This window comes from Calonectris borealis, chromosome 5, assembly GCF_964195595.1.
Source record: "Calonectris borealis chromosome 5, bCalBor7.hap1.2, whole genome shotgun sequence".
NCBI lineage: Eukaryota > Metazoa > Chordata > Aves > Procellariiformes > Procellariidae > Calonectris > Calonectris borealis.
Genome location: NC_134316.1, coordinates 5,417,870 through 5,434,095, shown reverse-complemented (window position 1 = coordinate 5,434,095; position 16,226 = coordinate 5,417,870). Strand labels below are relative to the sequence as shown.

Sequence of the window (16,226 nt, the reverse complement as noted above, 5' to 3'; positions counted from 1 at the left end):
TGATTGAAAATTTGGTCGTTTCTGTTTTTCAGTAGAAACCTGGGTTTCTGACTAGATGAAGCTTTCTGTAAAATGTACCTACCTACCCCAAGGAAAAATATCAGTTCTGAAAACAAAAACTTGAACACCCACAGCCTAGTTTGAGTCTTTGATGCAGGAAACCAAACTTTGCATTAAAACATTTAGATGAAAATGATTTTGCTTTTCCTCTTTCCACCCCGTGTGTATTAAACAAACCAACTCCAAACCCATCTAACAGGTCCCAACTCAACCCTTAAGCAATGTTTTTCAATGTTTGGCACTTTTGAACATCCAACTAGGGCAGGGATCAACACCACTCAGCACAGGTGCTGAACCCAGTCCCCAAATTTGCCTTCTTTATTTAAACAAAACTAAATCAACACTAAATGAATAGGAAATTAAACAGATGCATGATAACTAATTAAAAAAAAAAAGAACTATTCACTTTGCTTGAGATGTTTTACCTTTGATCTCTCTTTTGCAGTGGGTGCCTCCTCAAAATGCGCGGTGAGAGCCATCAGCAGCCCCACAAACAGATTGTTTAAGCTAAAAACCTCCGCCGTGATGGACCACTGCCATGTTAGACGAGAAAATGAAAACACCCCCGCAGCAAGGATTCCTCCAGCATATGAGCCAGAAAGCCTGCAAACACAGATAACATGAAATCTTCTTTTCCAACAAAAAAGCCTACTTTATTGTCCTTCTTTTTTTAATTTTTTTTTTTTTTAACCATACTGTAGCAGCAGAAATGATGACTGCCACCCAGCACCCTGCCAAAACATTATATGGTTAATATCTTCCTAATAATTTCTTTGCACTGAATTGCAATTAGGAAGAGCAGGCGTTAGCCAGCCCGTCTATCTGCAAGCCACGCAACACCCAAGAGTCAGCGTCTTCTCACAAGCGCCATGAAAACTTCCAACATTGCATTTGGTTCAGAAACCCCGATGAGCGATGGCCCAGCGGGTCACGGGACGCCGAGCCAGGGAGTCATGCCTCTAATGGGATACTCTCCGCGGGAGAAGACGCCAGCAAGGACACAGCCTTAAATTCATCAAGGCGCCGCATAAAGAGTGGATTAAAGCTATTTGTGATGGACAGCATTAGCAGAGCTTTCCTGGGGAGGTGTTTAGTGTCTCGGGGGTGGGTGAGGATTGCGGCACCTGTGATCCCCGCAGGGAGAGGCACCCGTCAGGATCAGGAGAGGGGAAAATGGGGGTCAGCAAGTGGGAAAGAGCGGAGGAAGCGGGTGAAGCACCCACGGTTGGGATGGCTGTGAGCCCAAAAGCTTCAACTCCTGGATGGGATTATGGTACATGCTCCCCACGGAGCTGCTTGCCCAACTCGGCTGGATGCTGCAGCTGGCACGGGGAGCCCACGAGGTGGGATTTAGCCCAGGAAACCTATTACGCCCGTTCTGCAATAGCGGCTCTTCCCACCCAGTCGCATCGGGGGCAGCTCCGGCTCTGCCTGTTTGGAAGGTCTCCCCTTCGGGAAGTCACCCTGAAAAGACGCCAGGTAGGGCACCACAACCAGCTCAATTTTGCCTTATCCAAGGACATAAATAGCTGCAGCTATAGTCAAAGGTCCTCTCCACAAATTCATCATCCCGCTGTGAGACTAAGCCAGGCTCTACCACAAATTGGGTATTTTTCTAGTCCCACCCCAGGACTTCCATTTAGTCCTAATGTTTCCAGCAGGTTTAAAGCAAAATTATTATAAGAAAGCCAACTTCTTCATCAAGCTACTCATGCAATTTGCTCCTAAATACTGGCCATATCCTCTAGCACAGCCAAAGTCCCCAGGTGGTTTCTTCTGCCCATCAGGGATCGGAGAGTGGCCATCCATGTAGAACTTGCTTATAGGGTTCCTCAGGTAACTCTGAGATAAGTGGAGACCAAGTAAATAAAACCTACAGCCTCTACGAACAGAGACGAGGGAGCTGCTGGCACAGCACTCCCTAGCAAGCGCTCCTCTCCTTGGTTATGCTTTCTTTCCACCCTCCCAGAACGACCTCAGTAACTGAAAAGCCAACCTATTTCTGTAGATGTCAAAGAAGGGCTTGTGCAGTCAGAACGGGAATTTTCAATCCATTAAAAATGGGAAGCAGGGTTCATGGGGAGGAGAGGACTGGGATGAGGGCTCGGGAAGACCAGGTCTCTATTCCTCCTCCTGCCACCGACACTGGACATCGTGGGTGGTCTGGGACAAGGTACTCTGCTGCTGTTGTCCCAGGTATCTGCAAAATAGGACTAACCATTTTTATCTCCTTTGTAAAGCGTTTTCAGATCTGCAGCTGCAGGAGGTAGCTGAGGGGTGAGAAGCAAGGCACTTCAGTTAACACTGGGGAAAAAAGAAACCAACTCTCAGGTGTCCGAGGACAGAGTGAGACAAGCTCAGGGTGATACAGAGCTTCAGCTTCAGGATTGTAGGAAAGGGTCTTGAAAAATCAATGGAAGGGGAAAAAATTGAAAATTCCCAACTGACAGCAGGTGGGACTGTTTCAGACCAAATCTGTGTCTGCAAGGTACTCTATGAGAAAAGTGAACGTGGGGCCTCTTCTGTAGGAAGTCAGGCAAACTTTGAAGTATCTACTGTTGCCAGCTGAAAAGCCCAGGTGTGCTGGGCTTGCCCATCCCTGACCCTGCCATACAGGTCGCTCCGATCCAGCCCTTCTACACTATAATTGTATCATAGGATTATTTTTTCCATGGTGAACACCGACACATCTATAAAATGAGTTGTTACATCCTTATCTAAGTCCACAGGGTAGCGAGGCCTCGTTCAAACGTGAAGCTCCCAGCCTGCAAAGTCATCGGTGCAAGAACCGCAACGTGGATTTCCACAGCTCGCCTCCTTTGCCCACTCTCACTCCTCAAGCCACCATGGCTGCAAGATCAGCATTCACCAAATTCACCCATGCTGAAGGGCCCTGAAGACCAGCTGTGTTTTCAGTAGCATCGAGACAGATTTGAGGCTGAATCTGATGGCACTGGGTGACTCTGGTGCAGCCCTGGTGATCTGGTGCACACAAGTGTATCTGTCTGCCCCATCATAACGGGAAGTCTAAGGACTTGTTCGTAGTCATTAAAGTGACAATGATGAACCCCATACCTCCCACATCTCCCTTGGGCTCACAAATGCATCACCACCATGGTGGACTCTTCCAACGTCTAAACTTCACTGCGGTTCAACACAGGTCCAGGTATTCGGCATGAAATTCTCCAAGGCAAGACCTGTCACTCACTGCATTAATACAACATTTCAAAATCACACAGTTGCATATAGAAAAGGCATTCACAGGCATGAACGCTGCTCCATCGGTTTTGCTACCATGCCAGCCCAGCAGCCCTGAGTCCATCTCCTCCAAGGGAGAGGTGGGACACACACAACCTGTCTGGCAAGGTCTTCAGCCTCAAGGGCTCTGGTTGTGCTCTCCTCCTCCCCGTTACTCGAAAGATGTGGCACCTGAACAAAAAAAGGAAAGATGCCATGGAGTTTGCAGGAATCAAGTCAAGAGTCATTTCTGCTCCTAAAGAAAAACACCAGGAAAGGGCAGCAGGGCCGTGTATTTAAAAACTGAGAGACCCCCCGATACACAAACCCCACTACACAACATCCCTCAGTTTTATCTAAACCCTTCAAACAGCACAAACTTCTAGTTATAAAGAAACAAATCCCTTTGAAATTCTTGCAGGGAAATAAGGTAAAACAACCTTCCCAAAAACTTTGGGATGAAAAACAGCATTTTAGGCAAACATCCCAATCATTTACCAATTCTCCTTGACTTTCCCAGAAAAGACTCGAGCTTATCATTAGAGTTCAAATGAGATGAAAGAAATCCGTCCTCTTGATAAAAAGTCTCAAATCCGCGATTCAAGTTTTATGAAATAAGGCTGAAGCAAAAAGCTACTCAACCCAAAGCTTAAAGACTTATCCCAGCTATGTGGGGCAGGGGACACCTCTGCTCACCGTCCAGCGCAGGGTCAGGATCCAGCGCTGAGCACGGTCCACAGATCTGTTTGTCAGCAGGGCTGGTGTTGCCTTTCGTTTCCTGTGAAACTCGTGGGACAGCCAGGCTGCTAAGCTTACTTTGTAAAAGCATGTTGCGTGCATGGAGCACTAAGCTCCTACAAGTATACTGGATGCTAAAAAAACAAATGGAAACGTGTTGCATTCTTGAAGAACATCAAGACTAGCTTTGGGAACTGCAAGCTGGACACCAAGAGTTTTCTGCAGATTCTGTTACCAGCAATGGAAATGATGGATTTACGAGTTTGCTGATTTAGAAGGAAACACTCTTGGAAGTGGAAGCGATCAGAGCAGGTATCTCCAGATAAGGATGGAGACCACCTGGCAGAAAAAAAACCCAACACATCCAGCAGGTCTACGCAACACAACAGTTCATGGTGCAAAGTAGCACCAGCAGGACAAGCAGAAATGAATCCCATGCAACTATGTCACCATGATGCTGGGGCCAAATTAAATCAACCCTGCCTTGCCGCTGGACTAACGTGGTTATACTGCTCATTTTGACTGACACGAGGATCTCTGCACTCTGCCATGTGGCAGCCTCTTGGACTTCTCCAGCATGGAGTGACACTGGGCTGTGTCTCTCTTGCCTTAGCGCCAAGACAGCCCCCAAACCCACACAGCTTATTTCTGAAAACACCTTTTAGTTGCTTAAACCTGTCTCTCCTTTTGACAGCACACCAGGGCTCCAGAGCAGAGAGCAGCAGAGGTTTATCCTCACTTGACTTCTACTCATGCTTCTGTCTTCGAATGCAACGTTCTTCAAATACAGTTGAGGCGCTACAAAAAACCCATGACAAAGACCCACGACAGCTGGATCCTCGACTGGCCTCATGTAAAAGTAACATCTAGGAGGGCTTTATCCCATTGCTCTGGGGAGCAGGGACGGTAGCTTCCTCCTCACCCAAAGCCGGCATGGAAACATGTTCCAGTTCCAGTCTTTGGAACCGGTATGAGAAAGAACAGATGACTGGAACAAGAGGTTGACAACCACAAAGCCATGGCAATGGTAATGACCATCCGGTCTTCATCTGTCAACACAGTGTAGGCATAAAGCTACCTTGCAGCGACTCCCTCAAGAAGAGAGGCTTTACAAAGAGCAAAAGGTGGGGAAAAACCCCGCTATAAGGCTCTGTCCAGTGGAAGGGGGATCCTGGGCTTGGGCTAGGTAGGGACTATCTTAGAGAAGAAGGCTGGGTCACCTAGGAGAAAACATTCGGAGTAGTAATACCCTGTCACTGGAACAGCCTCAGCACACAGAAATCAGCTCGTGAAAGAAGAAAAGATTTGCAGCCAACGCAACAGTGGGAAAGTCTTCGTAACTTCTCCCAGGGGTATTACAGCTCTACCACCACCAGGCCCACTTCGAGAAGGATTGAAGCACTGAGCTTGAATAAAAGCTGTCCTTGTTTATCTTATGTGGAGGAAAAGCCAAGGGAACAGCTTGTATTTTTGATTTTGCAAAATAACTCGTCTGGGGCAAGACCTACTCAAAGCACATGGAGCACCTTATCAAAACAAAACAAGTGGGAAGAAGGTCCCTTCCTATCGGTCGACCAACCATAATCTTCCGAACGTGGGCAGAAATTCCCATCATCTGAAAACACACTCAGAAGGGGCAGAAGCAGTCGGCAAAGGAGAGGTCACACAGTCCTTTGTGAGAAATATTTTCCCATGGCATCCCTAAACATAAAAAGAAAAGACTAAGAAAAAATTATTATTATTTTGTTTTCCTTTTCAGGCACCCAAGTGAAAGAATGTGCTGCTGGGCCTCACCTCCAAGGACACAGGCAGTAGAAACTTGCTTTAATCAGGAATATTTTAGCTGCAGGTTGTTATTAAGAGTTTGCAGGAACAATTGGGAAAACCGAAATTAGGTATTTTAATCTGGTTTTCCAACTACGGTTTTTAGCTTCTCATTTGTCGGCAATCACTAAAACATGTCAGTTTGCGATTTACAATTTGGCCTCTCCTCGAAGTTTGGTAAAACTTTCTGTTAGCCAACAGCACAGGTTACACCTATATGCATTTAACAAAGAACTCGATCAGCGTTTTCACTTTTTATTTAGAAAATAATGGCAGACATATTATATTTAATAATTTGCAAAAACTTATTAAATGATTGGCATAAAGCTAAATATGGATGGGGATTGGAATTTAATTAAAATGTTTTCGTTACATGCAATCTTCAGTGCACTGGATTCACAAAGAAGAAAAATAAGATAATTGAAACTTTTTGTATTTGAAGCTGATGTATTAAACACTGGAAACACCTCTCTGTATCTAGTGAAATAAGCTGATTATTTCTGCCTTCTGTTCCCTCCAGAACTTTACAGGTAGCAGATCTCAGCCTCTCATCTTTTTTTGTTTTTAGTCAGTAGAATAAGAAAAAACTCTCCTGCTTTTTAAAATCTCCTCTAAGAAACTAGTTAATGGATTTTTTTTAAATTTCAGTCTCTCCCTGCGCCTGCAGATGATGACCCCGATGCCAGCAGTTCCCTGTACACCTGCACAGGCTCCAGGTACGTCACCAGCAAGTTCTGCCTCTGCAATGCTGTGACTTCGCTTTGCAGTAGCAAAGATATATCCCTTCAATGCAGTTTTATTTCACGGTATGACAGACTAGTACATTAAAGATTTAACATTTTGAATTTAACTTAAGAGGTTTCACTTGTTTGATTTATAAAAAAAGCAAATCTTTTTGATGTAGGCTAAAAAGAACGGAACTTAGAAGACTCAACAACCAAGCTTTCCACAGATAAATTTTAAGTGTGCATGTGCATTGGTGCTGAAATAGAAAAACGATTTAAAAATAAAACACAAATAAAAATCCAAACATGAGTTTAGGACCTATTATCCCAAAAAACCCCAATCCCTCTGGGTTTGCCTGCCTCTTAGTCACAAACACTCAATGGACAAAAGGCGGTGTCTCTAGCTCTCGGCGCTGAGGAGCCAGCGCAGGTACTACAGGGAATAGCAAACCAGATTTTATTCTTCCTCAAGGACCTGGAGCTGAATAGCCACTTAAGCCCTGCCCGCAGCCTCCGCTCCCGGTGCCGGTCGAGTCTTCGTGGCTACAAGGAGAGAATAGAAACCAAGCAAATGGGCAGGATCACCATTAAAAAAAAAATACCAAAACCCAAAGTGGGCGCTTTGGTTATAACGGACTGCTGTCCTTTGCCTCAAATGGGACTTTAGCATCACGCGACTTCAGCGTTCCCGCGGAACCCGCAGTGTCTCGGGGTGCGGGCGAGCAGGCAGCATCCTCACCACCCTCCACGTGCATTCAGTGCCACTTCTGCTCGGTACACCGTCACATCCAGCTAGGGACTGCCACCACCTATCTACCCTTTTTTAAATTCTTTTATTCAAACAGCACAAGTTGAGGAGGGGATGCCACAGCCTGGATCAGGAGTATTGACGTAGTGAGGATTTTGGCTAAGGGGAGCTGGTCCGTGCACCCTCTCGCATGCGTCCTCCTGGACTGGATGTGTCCAGTAAGGATACTACCATGGACATGTCCACTAAGGACACCAACTCTGTAGGATAATATTGAGTCCCTGCCTGTCCCCTTGGTACATACAGGCCCGTGCACGTCACCAGCACGTGCAAGAGGTGTCTTGCATGCCACCCGTTGGGTGCCAGCGCCGTGCCACCTCAGCTCCTCTCACTGGGAGGACCAAGCTGCGGCGAGATGCCCCAGGATGGTGGCAGGGACCTCGGTGGGTCTGGACACCGGGGATGGGAAGAGTCCCTGCGAGGGTTCGGCAGGGGAGCAAAGAACGGGACTTCCCGACCTCAAACCTCACACGCTCCCAGGCACCCGGCACCACGCCAGAGCGGAGCCTGCCTGCAGCAGCCCCTTCCCAAAAAAGTTTGGTAATTAAATTCAACGCCTCCACGCCAAACTATCCCAGCGCGGTTCAAGGAGCAGCACAACTCACGACAGATCGATAAAATGCATATACAGCTGCACTACTTAATAAATACCACCGCGAACTCACACCTTTCTAATAGTGAGTGGTAAAAACCGTGCTTCCATTAAAAATGAGAACTTCTCTCCCGGTGTCTTTGCAAGCAGAAAGGGTGTATTAGTTAGACCCATTATTTGATTCACAATCCTTAGAAAATAGGTACGCCTTTATCCCAGGCGCCTGTAATAACCGGTGCCTACTTCCAGCAGCCAAAAACCCCAACCCTCGGTAGGAACTGACTTTAGCTATTTAAATGTTTTATAAGTTTTTTTTTTTTTTTTTTTGTAATTGCAGAAACTTTTCCTAATCTGACATTTGTTAAAACCCCTTATTAGAAATTATGCAGCCGCAGAAAAAAAAAAAAGGGGGGGAAAAGAAAAAAAAAAAGGAAAAAAATAGACTAAAATATAAAATAAAATAAAAATGAGCTGGCTTCACAATTACCGAGTCAGCCCATGCAGCCCTTCGCTATTGTACGGAGTGGCATAAACCCCCCGGCGGCCTATCAGCTCCCTGGCAGGCAGGGGGCTGCGCTATTCAAAGCGAGAGATACAAGCTGCAGGGCAAAAACCTGGCAGCTCCCATCTGACCCCCCAATCCCCGGCTGGTGACAGCTCCAAGCTCCATGGCAAATTAGCCCTTCTCACATTACAATTGCAGGAGACAGATTCCATTAGCGGTATCTGAAATTGAGTGGAGAGCTGCTCCGTTATCAGACTTGACTCATAAGCGCCGCTATTAATCGGAGCTATGATAGCATTTATATATTTCAAGCTATCTGCCGCCGCTGTGATATTCCGCTACAAAGGGTTGATGGGACTTAGGGAAGGGAACAATGGAGCTTTCTGGGAAAAGCAGAGTAAATCAAGAAAGTCTGTGACTTCCGCACATTCTGAAGGGATTGCGGTTTACATAAATTTTCTCCCAATTGGAGATTGAGCTCTTCCTCATCTTACACATGGGATTTAGTTGTCACTCAATGGTAACAGCTGTGAAAAGGTGAAGCGGCCCACCGCTCAGAATATTGCCTCCGCTTTTAAAGCAATTAACCCATGAACAGGAGGATACCTGGTGATATCAAAGGGATTAAGCCAGGCAGTGCATTATTAACATTTCCTTGAACTAATTCTAACTCTGACTAGCTGTCAGAAAAGGCTCTTCAGTCTTAAAAAAAAAAAAAAAAAAAAAAAAAAAAGAGTTTTTGCCCTGCTTTTTCCCCCCCTTCAAAACGAAGCAGAGTTATTGCAGCCTAATGTGCCTACTTTAGAGCAAAATGCAAATGAACAGATTTGGCAATGTCTTCAAACAGACTGAACTCAGTGCCGGCTTATTATGGGGACAAGGGAAAAAAAAAAATGAAAAAAAAAAAAATATATATATGATCAATTAGCCAGAGGTCACGGTAGATATTCTTCTAAAAGCAAATTAATACTTGAGTACCTTCCTTTCTTCTCTCCCTCCTAAAACTTCGTAACTACTTGTTACTAAGCACAGCTGCTTTTGAAACGGCCACGATCTTCACGCTGTGCTACAACGGCGATAATCTACAATAATCTGTAATCTGGAAAAATCCAAATACGCCCTGTAAGGAGATTCCTCCTTCCCCAAAGCCCAATATTTTAATTTCCCACGATGGTCGAGGCAGCAGTGGCACGCCAGGCGGGAGCGCTCCTCTCTCATCTCTCCACCTTCCCCAAACCGTGCCCCAAAATAAGGAGTCAAACCATTTGGGGACGACTCCCGCTCCAGCAAACCCACGCACCCCAGGGACACGGAGTATCTCCCCACCTGTCGCAGGCAGCAGACAACTTGTCCCAGCACCGGTTACTTTTAAGGGAGCATCAGCCATGAGGTCCCTCTGGGGATGGCCATGAAGGTGATGCATTCTCCTGGTGCTCCAACACGCCTGGTCCTTCAGGGACCTTCCCATGAGAGCTCCAGGACACACATCACTGGAGCAAGAAACCTCAGAGCCATCAGGATGGTCAAGTGCCATTTCCAAAACACCTTGATGATTTCAAAATGATCAAATCATATTGAAGATTTCATTATACAACATGCCTACCGCTCCTTTTTGTTGGCGGTGGCAGAAGAGTTGGCTCCAGTCTTCATATACATCCACAGTGTGTTGCTTGGAAGGTTTGGGGTTTATATATATATATATAAAAAAGTCCAAAACTTAACATGATAACGCAGAACGGCAAGCTGAAGAGATGTAAACTGCTTCATTTAATGCAACGTTTTCCCCCTTTTCAAAAACCCGTGTCCAACTCAGCCAGAATAAAGCAAAACTTACTAGAAGTACTTGGGCAATGACACCTTCTACTCTGCTTCTGCCCGTGCAATAAATGAGCTTTGTATATTTAGATACAGCAAAACAGCCAAGCTATCAAAGGTATACACTGAAAAAAAAATGCACTTAAAGCAGGGGAAAGCTTTCCTATTTCTCTTTGCAACAGAGAATGCAAAGAATGCATCATCTGTGCAGAAAAAGACACTTTGGCAATCATATTATAAGAAGATAATTGGTTTACTTTGTAAACTTGCTATGCTTTGCCTCCCACAGTAAAACAAATAAATAGTTGTTTAAGGAAACAATCCTATAGCTGCACTTGCTGCGTCCTAAAAACATAAAGCAGCTCCCCCCTCTTTCAAAGCAAAGATGAATTATTTGCCTCAGTTACAGTCAGTCCGATAAAACTCTTTGTAAATGCCATTTTACGATAATTACAAACAATTTATTAAGACTGTGTAGACGGGGAAAAAAACCTATTTGAGAACTAATTCAAAGGAGTAAACCGCTCGTTCGGCGATAGTCTGGATTACTGACAAAAGGGCTTTTTGCATCAACGCAGTTCGACATAACTTGAAGAAACACAATCCGGGCTTAAAAAAATAATATAATGAAATTAATAATGTAATATAATACGATAAAAAGAATAAACAAACAAGATGCTGGAGTTGCTTCCTATTGACCCCAGCGGTGCCTGCACGGAGCATCCCGCCAGCCATCACCTGGCAGAGGAGAAATCTGTTTAAGGAATAAATTCCATCCTAATCCCGCACTTGCCGTAACATCCCGGACACCACCCAGCCGCGGAGGGAACCGCGATTCTTTCCTTAAGCAGTAAAAGAAATTGTCCCAACCTCCCGAGGAATAAACTCGGGAAAAGCCTCTTAAACAAAAAGAGTCAATGGGAAAAAAAGGGAGATATTTACTGTACGGGGATGCTGGGAGGCACGGAAAAACCCCGCGAGGGTAAACAGCAACCCTGCCGACTGGTGGGGAGAAAAGAAAGGTTTTAGAGGTTAAGTTCAGGTCAGACAACAAATGAAATTGTAACAACCCAACTGACATTGTATAATGTCTTCTTCCACTCGATCAATAGGGCAGCGTCAGCCCCATTACCATAGAGATGGCTTCCTCCCCGCTGAAGGGTGGCTATTGTTTGAGGAGGGAGATTTGCCACTTGAACCGTGTTGCTCCCGAAGGATGTGTACTTCATCAATTATTTGTATTCCTAACATCTACATATTTTCATATTAACATCCACATTTCATGCGGCAAAAGGAGCAGGTGCTTATTTTTCCGCTGGTACCTCGCGGGGGTCACCCCATCAGCTAAATTTTAATTAAAACACAAAAATGCGGGGGGATTTGACAGACCGGTTTAGATCCTTTGTGAGTACGGACAAGCCCGGTTAAAACCAAAACACGTCGCCTTCAGAGAGTTACAGCTTTCACGCAGACGGTGCCAGTAAACACTTTCTGAAAGATTTTTTTTTTTTAAAAGTAGATGGCAATAGAAAGAAAAAACTTTCTTTGCTAAATGAATGTCGTAAAAAATAAATCAATTTTAGGGTGCTTGAAGGGAAAAATATAACATTGTAATTTGGAAGTAAAACTGACCCACAATACCTTACAATTCATTTCCAAAAAATCAATCGCTGCTCGGCTGAATAATTGATTCTGTCAGTGCCTTGTACCTATGAAATAATTTTCTATAAGTCCTAATAGTTTCTATCACCTCTCAGTTCCAGGTTTTCTGTTCTTTCGTGCAAGTTTTAAATTTGACAGAAGCAACACCTTCCAAATCCAATTAAACAACAACAAAAAAAATTAAGCCTCTAGAAGTGTAAAAATAATTCCCAAATTTAGCCTGTCATTTCTCTCCTGTACTCTTATTGCTCTAAAGCCACGATCGCATCACTTCATACGCACAAAACGGGCACGTAAGGAACTGGCACATTGGAGTTAAAACCAAAAAGCGGGGCAGACCTTCACGGTAACTGTAATAACGGGAATAACCATAATTAAACAAAAATCAGAACCCAATATGCAAAACCTTTAGCAACTCCTTGCAGGAGTTTTTAATATAATCAAAGCAAGTTGTGCTCTGACGCTGCGCCTGGCACTGTACATGGGAGGGCAGCGCCACTTCCAGCTCCCCAAATACGCTATAAAATACAGGATATTAAATTAAATAACGCCGACTTAATCACATGTATTACCCAACTGTAAAAGCAATCACTTTAAATGCCTACAGAAATATTGAGGAATTACTTAAGCAATTGCAGGAGGTGTGCTTTGGAGCTGCTGCACCGCTACGTGAAAGACGATGTGCAAAAAGCAACTCCTCTTCAGCAGAGGAAGATGCACCCGGACAGACGGAGCCCCTGGACCGAAGTTTAAGTGAGCTCAGGGCTCTCGGGCTGTGCAGGATCTGGCCCCCCCATTTATTCCTGCTTTTATTTCTAGGTTGCTCTCGCTCTCTGGGAAGGTTTCCCCGAGGGGCGACGCGGCTTTGGAAACGGGGGGGAGAAAAGGGCTTTTGTCAAAATAATCTTGGTAAGGAAGCGCCCCGATATAATTTCAGATTTCACTATTTGCAGCCCAGAAACGTGCCCTATTTTCCCTGCAAAAGAACATCAGAAATTGTTTGTACGGTTTGCGATAATCCTCTCAAATATGGGTCAGGCTGAGGTTAAGAGCAGCCAGAACTTGCACATCAAAGACGAGTGGGGTTAACAAAATCCCCAACCACGTGCGCATCCCCGATTGTTCCCTTTTCTCCCGAGGTTAGAGGTCCGGAGAAAAGGGATGGGCTCCGGCCGGCCCCCCCGCAGACGGCAGCACCTATGCCGGGGGAAGGCGGCCAGCGCCGATGCTCGCCCCGGTCCTCGGGTACCGCCGGCAGGCAACTGCCCATCCGCCTCCGCCGGGAGCTGCAATTAAACCAAGTTCACGGTTTCCCGATAGGTGAAGCTCATCCTGTTAATTTAAACAGACCATCTGCATCTTTCGAGAACGACAAACTTCATTAGTTCTGGTTAGTTAAACCGAGCGGTGATTTGTGATAATGAGCCTGAACAACCTGTCACGTCTGTGTAAGGGAAAGGGCACACTTTTTATTATTACTATTATTATTATTAACAGAAAGGAAAAGAAAAAAAAAAAAAAAGAGGGACCTTTTGTGCAGGAAAGAAGGTCAAATTCAGATTAAACCGCTGTTAGGTTAATCAGAGGAACTAATTACAGCTGGAAAGGGGCGGGGGGGGGGAACGCTAGTCCGAAGGCCAGAGGGGAACAAGAGGGAGCCTTCGGAAACGTCCCGAGCCGACGGGGAAGCGCCCTGCCAGCACCACGCCAACGAGAAAACACCCCCCTGACTTTACCTGAAAACCGTGTAAAAAAGCAAAGAGGCGGCAGCTGCTCCCAACCAGCCGCAGAGGAGATGGACTCGGTAGGCGGGGGAGCCGAGGGGCAGCAGCCCCGTCGCCAGTTTGGCCAGCAGCGTGAACAGGGGGTAGCCGGGAGGGTGGGCGACCTACGGACAGATGGATACGGGGTTGAAAAAGGGTGAAATTCTATGAAATCAAAAGGAGAGCAGGACGCCGGGGTCCAGCGGCAGGAGCCGGGGGGTACCTCCGAGCGGCGCCTCTCCCCGACCCATCCTTTCGTACCAATTTTAACTCCGCAAATATTTTTCCTTAGTGGATTTGGCTCCACGCCTCGCCCATAATAATGAGGCGGCGAGAAAAGGAGGTGCCACGTTTCATTAGCGCGCCTTAAAGGGCTCCTTGTTTGGGTTCACAGTATATTAGGGTCATTCAAAAGACTGGTTTTTTTGTTGTGTTTTTTTTTTTTTTAAAAAAAAAAAAGCAGCTTCTCAACTATTTTATTGGTTAGCAAGTTGAAAGACCACACTGCTATCGGATTACCACCGCGCTGACAGTCCTAAGGTCTTGCCTAAAGGGATCATGCACCATAATAAAGTTTATTAAATAATAAAACTTATTAAAATTGTTAACCCGATTTATTTTATTCTCCCCAGCTTATACAAAATTTGGGTTGATAATAAGCCAGCTACTGTATATACAGTAAAGCCTTTGCTTTATAATTTAGTTTAATTGGATTTAAAACTTGAAGTAAATTGTCGCGTGCTGTACTTATAAGTTAGTAAAAACTGTGGTTTGAAAATAAATTAATCTACTTTACTCCATGCTTAATTAAACTTCCTTAATTCCTAAAACTGTTAATGAGAGCATTGATTAAACAATAAAACTAATACTTACTCCAAGCTCATATGCGGCTGTGATCAGCTCCCCTGTGAAAAAATAATGTAAAACCAATAATTACTATTAGGAAATGACACTCCTCCAAAGTTTTCAAAATCCAAATGCTTGCATTGGGGTTTTGCATTAATTTGACTGGATAAAACTGTAAATCTGTAGAGATTTAACAGCATGAAATTTTCTAAGAATATTTTCTCCCTCTGATGTCATTGCACAAAATATCTTTTGTATGTTTTCGTGAGACTTTTATGAACAGATAAGTGAAAGTATAGGTAGGCTCGGGTAAAGAACGGCCTGAGATATTCCAAACGCAGACATTTGTGCCTGTGTATTTTTAATTTAAAACCAACTGACTCAATAACTTTCAAGCACTACAGTTTGCAACGCTTAAGCTCCATTGTCTCTTAAACAACCCGGTTGTTTCTCATTAAAAAACCCCACAGCTTTATAGTTTTAAAGAGGGAAAATATAATCATTGATCGTGCAAATCTGCATCCACGTCTTTGGGAATGCTGCTTTCTCTTGATGCTAAAGCAATTCTTGCAGCATCTGCTTTGCAAGTAACTCTCCTACCTGTCAGCGGACGCTGCATCCAGCAGCCGCTCCCGTTAGAAACACCATTTAGATTTTGCATTTCATTTGTATTTTAAGCCAGGACAAGTAACTGCCACAGAAAGATCCACGTTAGCGTAACAGTTAATAATACTTGGCATTTTTAGAGCACTTGACACTGAAGCATTTTGCAACGCTCCTGAACGGCGTATATTAAATACATTCAATAGGCACAACACGTTCAGGGATGAAGGGCACAACCAAGGAGCGACAAAATTAAAAATTACGGCTGGTTTTCCTTCTTTCTCTCAAATTTCATGATCCAATTTTGCAGAGCCTGGTCTTACTGGTCTTGCTAATTTTGCAAGTGCCAAGGTCACGGTAGCTTTGTCCCATCGTTAGATGGTAAAGGTGCAAAATGAAGGGCACGGTTGGCTTTAAACACTAAATTAACAGTATTTTAAATTTCTGCACATTATTACTTCCTTACCATCCAACGCAAAGGATGAGGATTGTACAAACAGCACCTTTAGATCTTGACATTACAGTAAACAATATATTTTAAAAGGAAAATGCAAGTCAACCCCCTATCGATGTTTGTCACTGCTGTAAAATCACAGCTATCGCCCCACGCCAGCACAAAAGCTCGCAGATGGGAGATTTTACCGCGCTTGCAAGCACCGACTATTTTTATTGCTACTCTATTTTAGGGAAGTTTCAACCTATTGCAAGACATCCCGAAAAAACTGGATGCAACAGGAAAACCATCTATCCCAAGCTGAGCCCTTTAGTGTTCAGCAGCTCCGATGATTCCAGGGCACGGCGAGGCTGGGAAGCAATCGATCCCCCTGCACGCAGCAAAAGATGATGCTAATAAAGGAAACCCTAAATTTGGCATCGTGGGGGTTCCCCAGTGGGCCGGCACGTGCTGCTCTGCACAGCGGCTAACGGCGGATGCCCACCGCATCGCCGGGATGCTGCTCCCGAGCCAGGCATGGCTTCACCTTCATGAAAGTCCTTCTGGGATACAGCAATGTGTGCATCTAAAATGGCTAAAGATTAAGTTCATGCA

General features: G+C 44.9%; 1 protein-coding gene across 1 annotated transcript in view; it reads right to left on the bottom strand.

The window, feature by feature from the left end:
* Positions 1 to 16,226, bottom strand: part of TMEM260 (transmembrane protein 260) — a 95,002-nt gene that overhangs the window by 15,001 nt on the left and 63,775 nt on the right. Inside the window, exons 3-5 of the mRNA XM_075152408.1 lie at positions 14,603 to 14,634; positions 13,703 to 13,854; positions 486 to 663 (exon numbers count right to left, since the gene is read on the bottom strand). Of these exons, the coding sequence (XP_075008509.1) occupies positions 486 to 663; positions 13,703 to 13,854; positions 14,603 to 14,634 (362 nt within the window). The remainder of the gene's footprint in view (positions 1 to 485; positions 664 to 13,702; positions 13,855 to 14,602; positions 14,635 to 16,226) is intronic.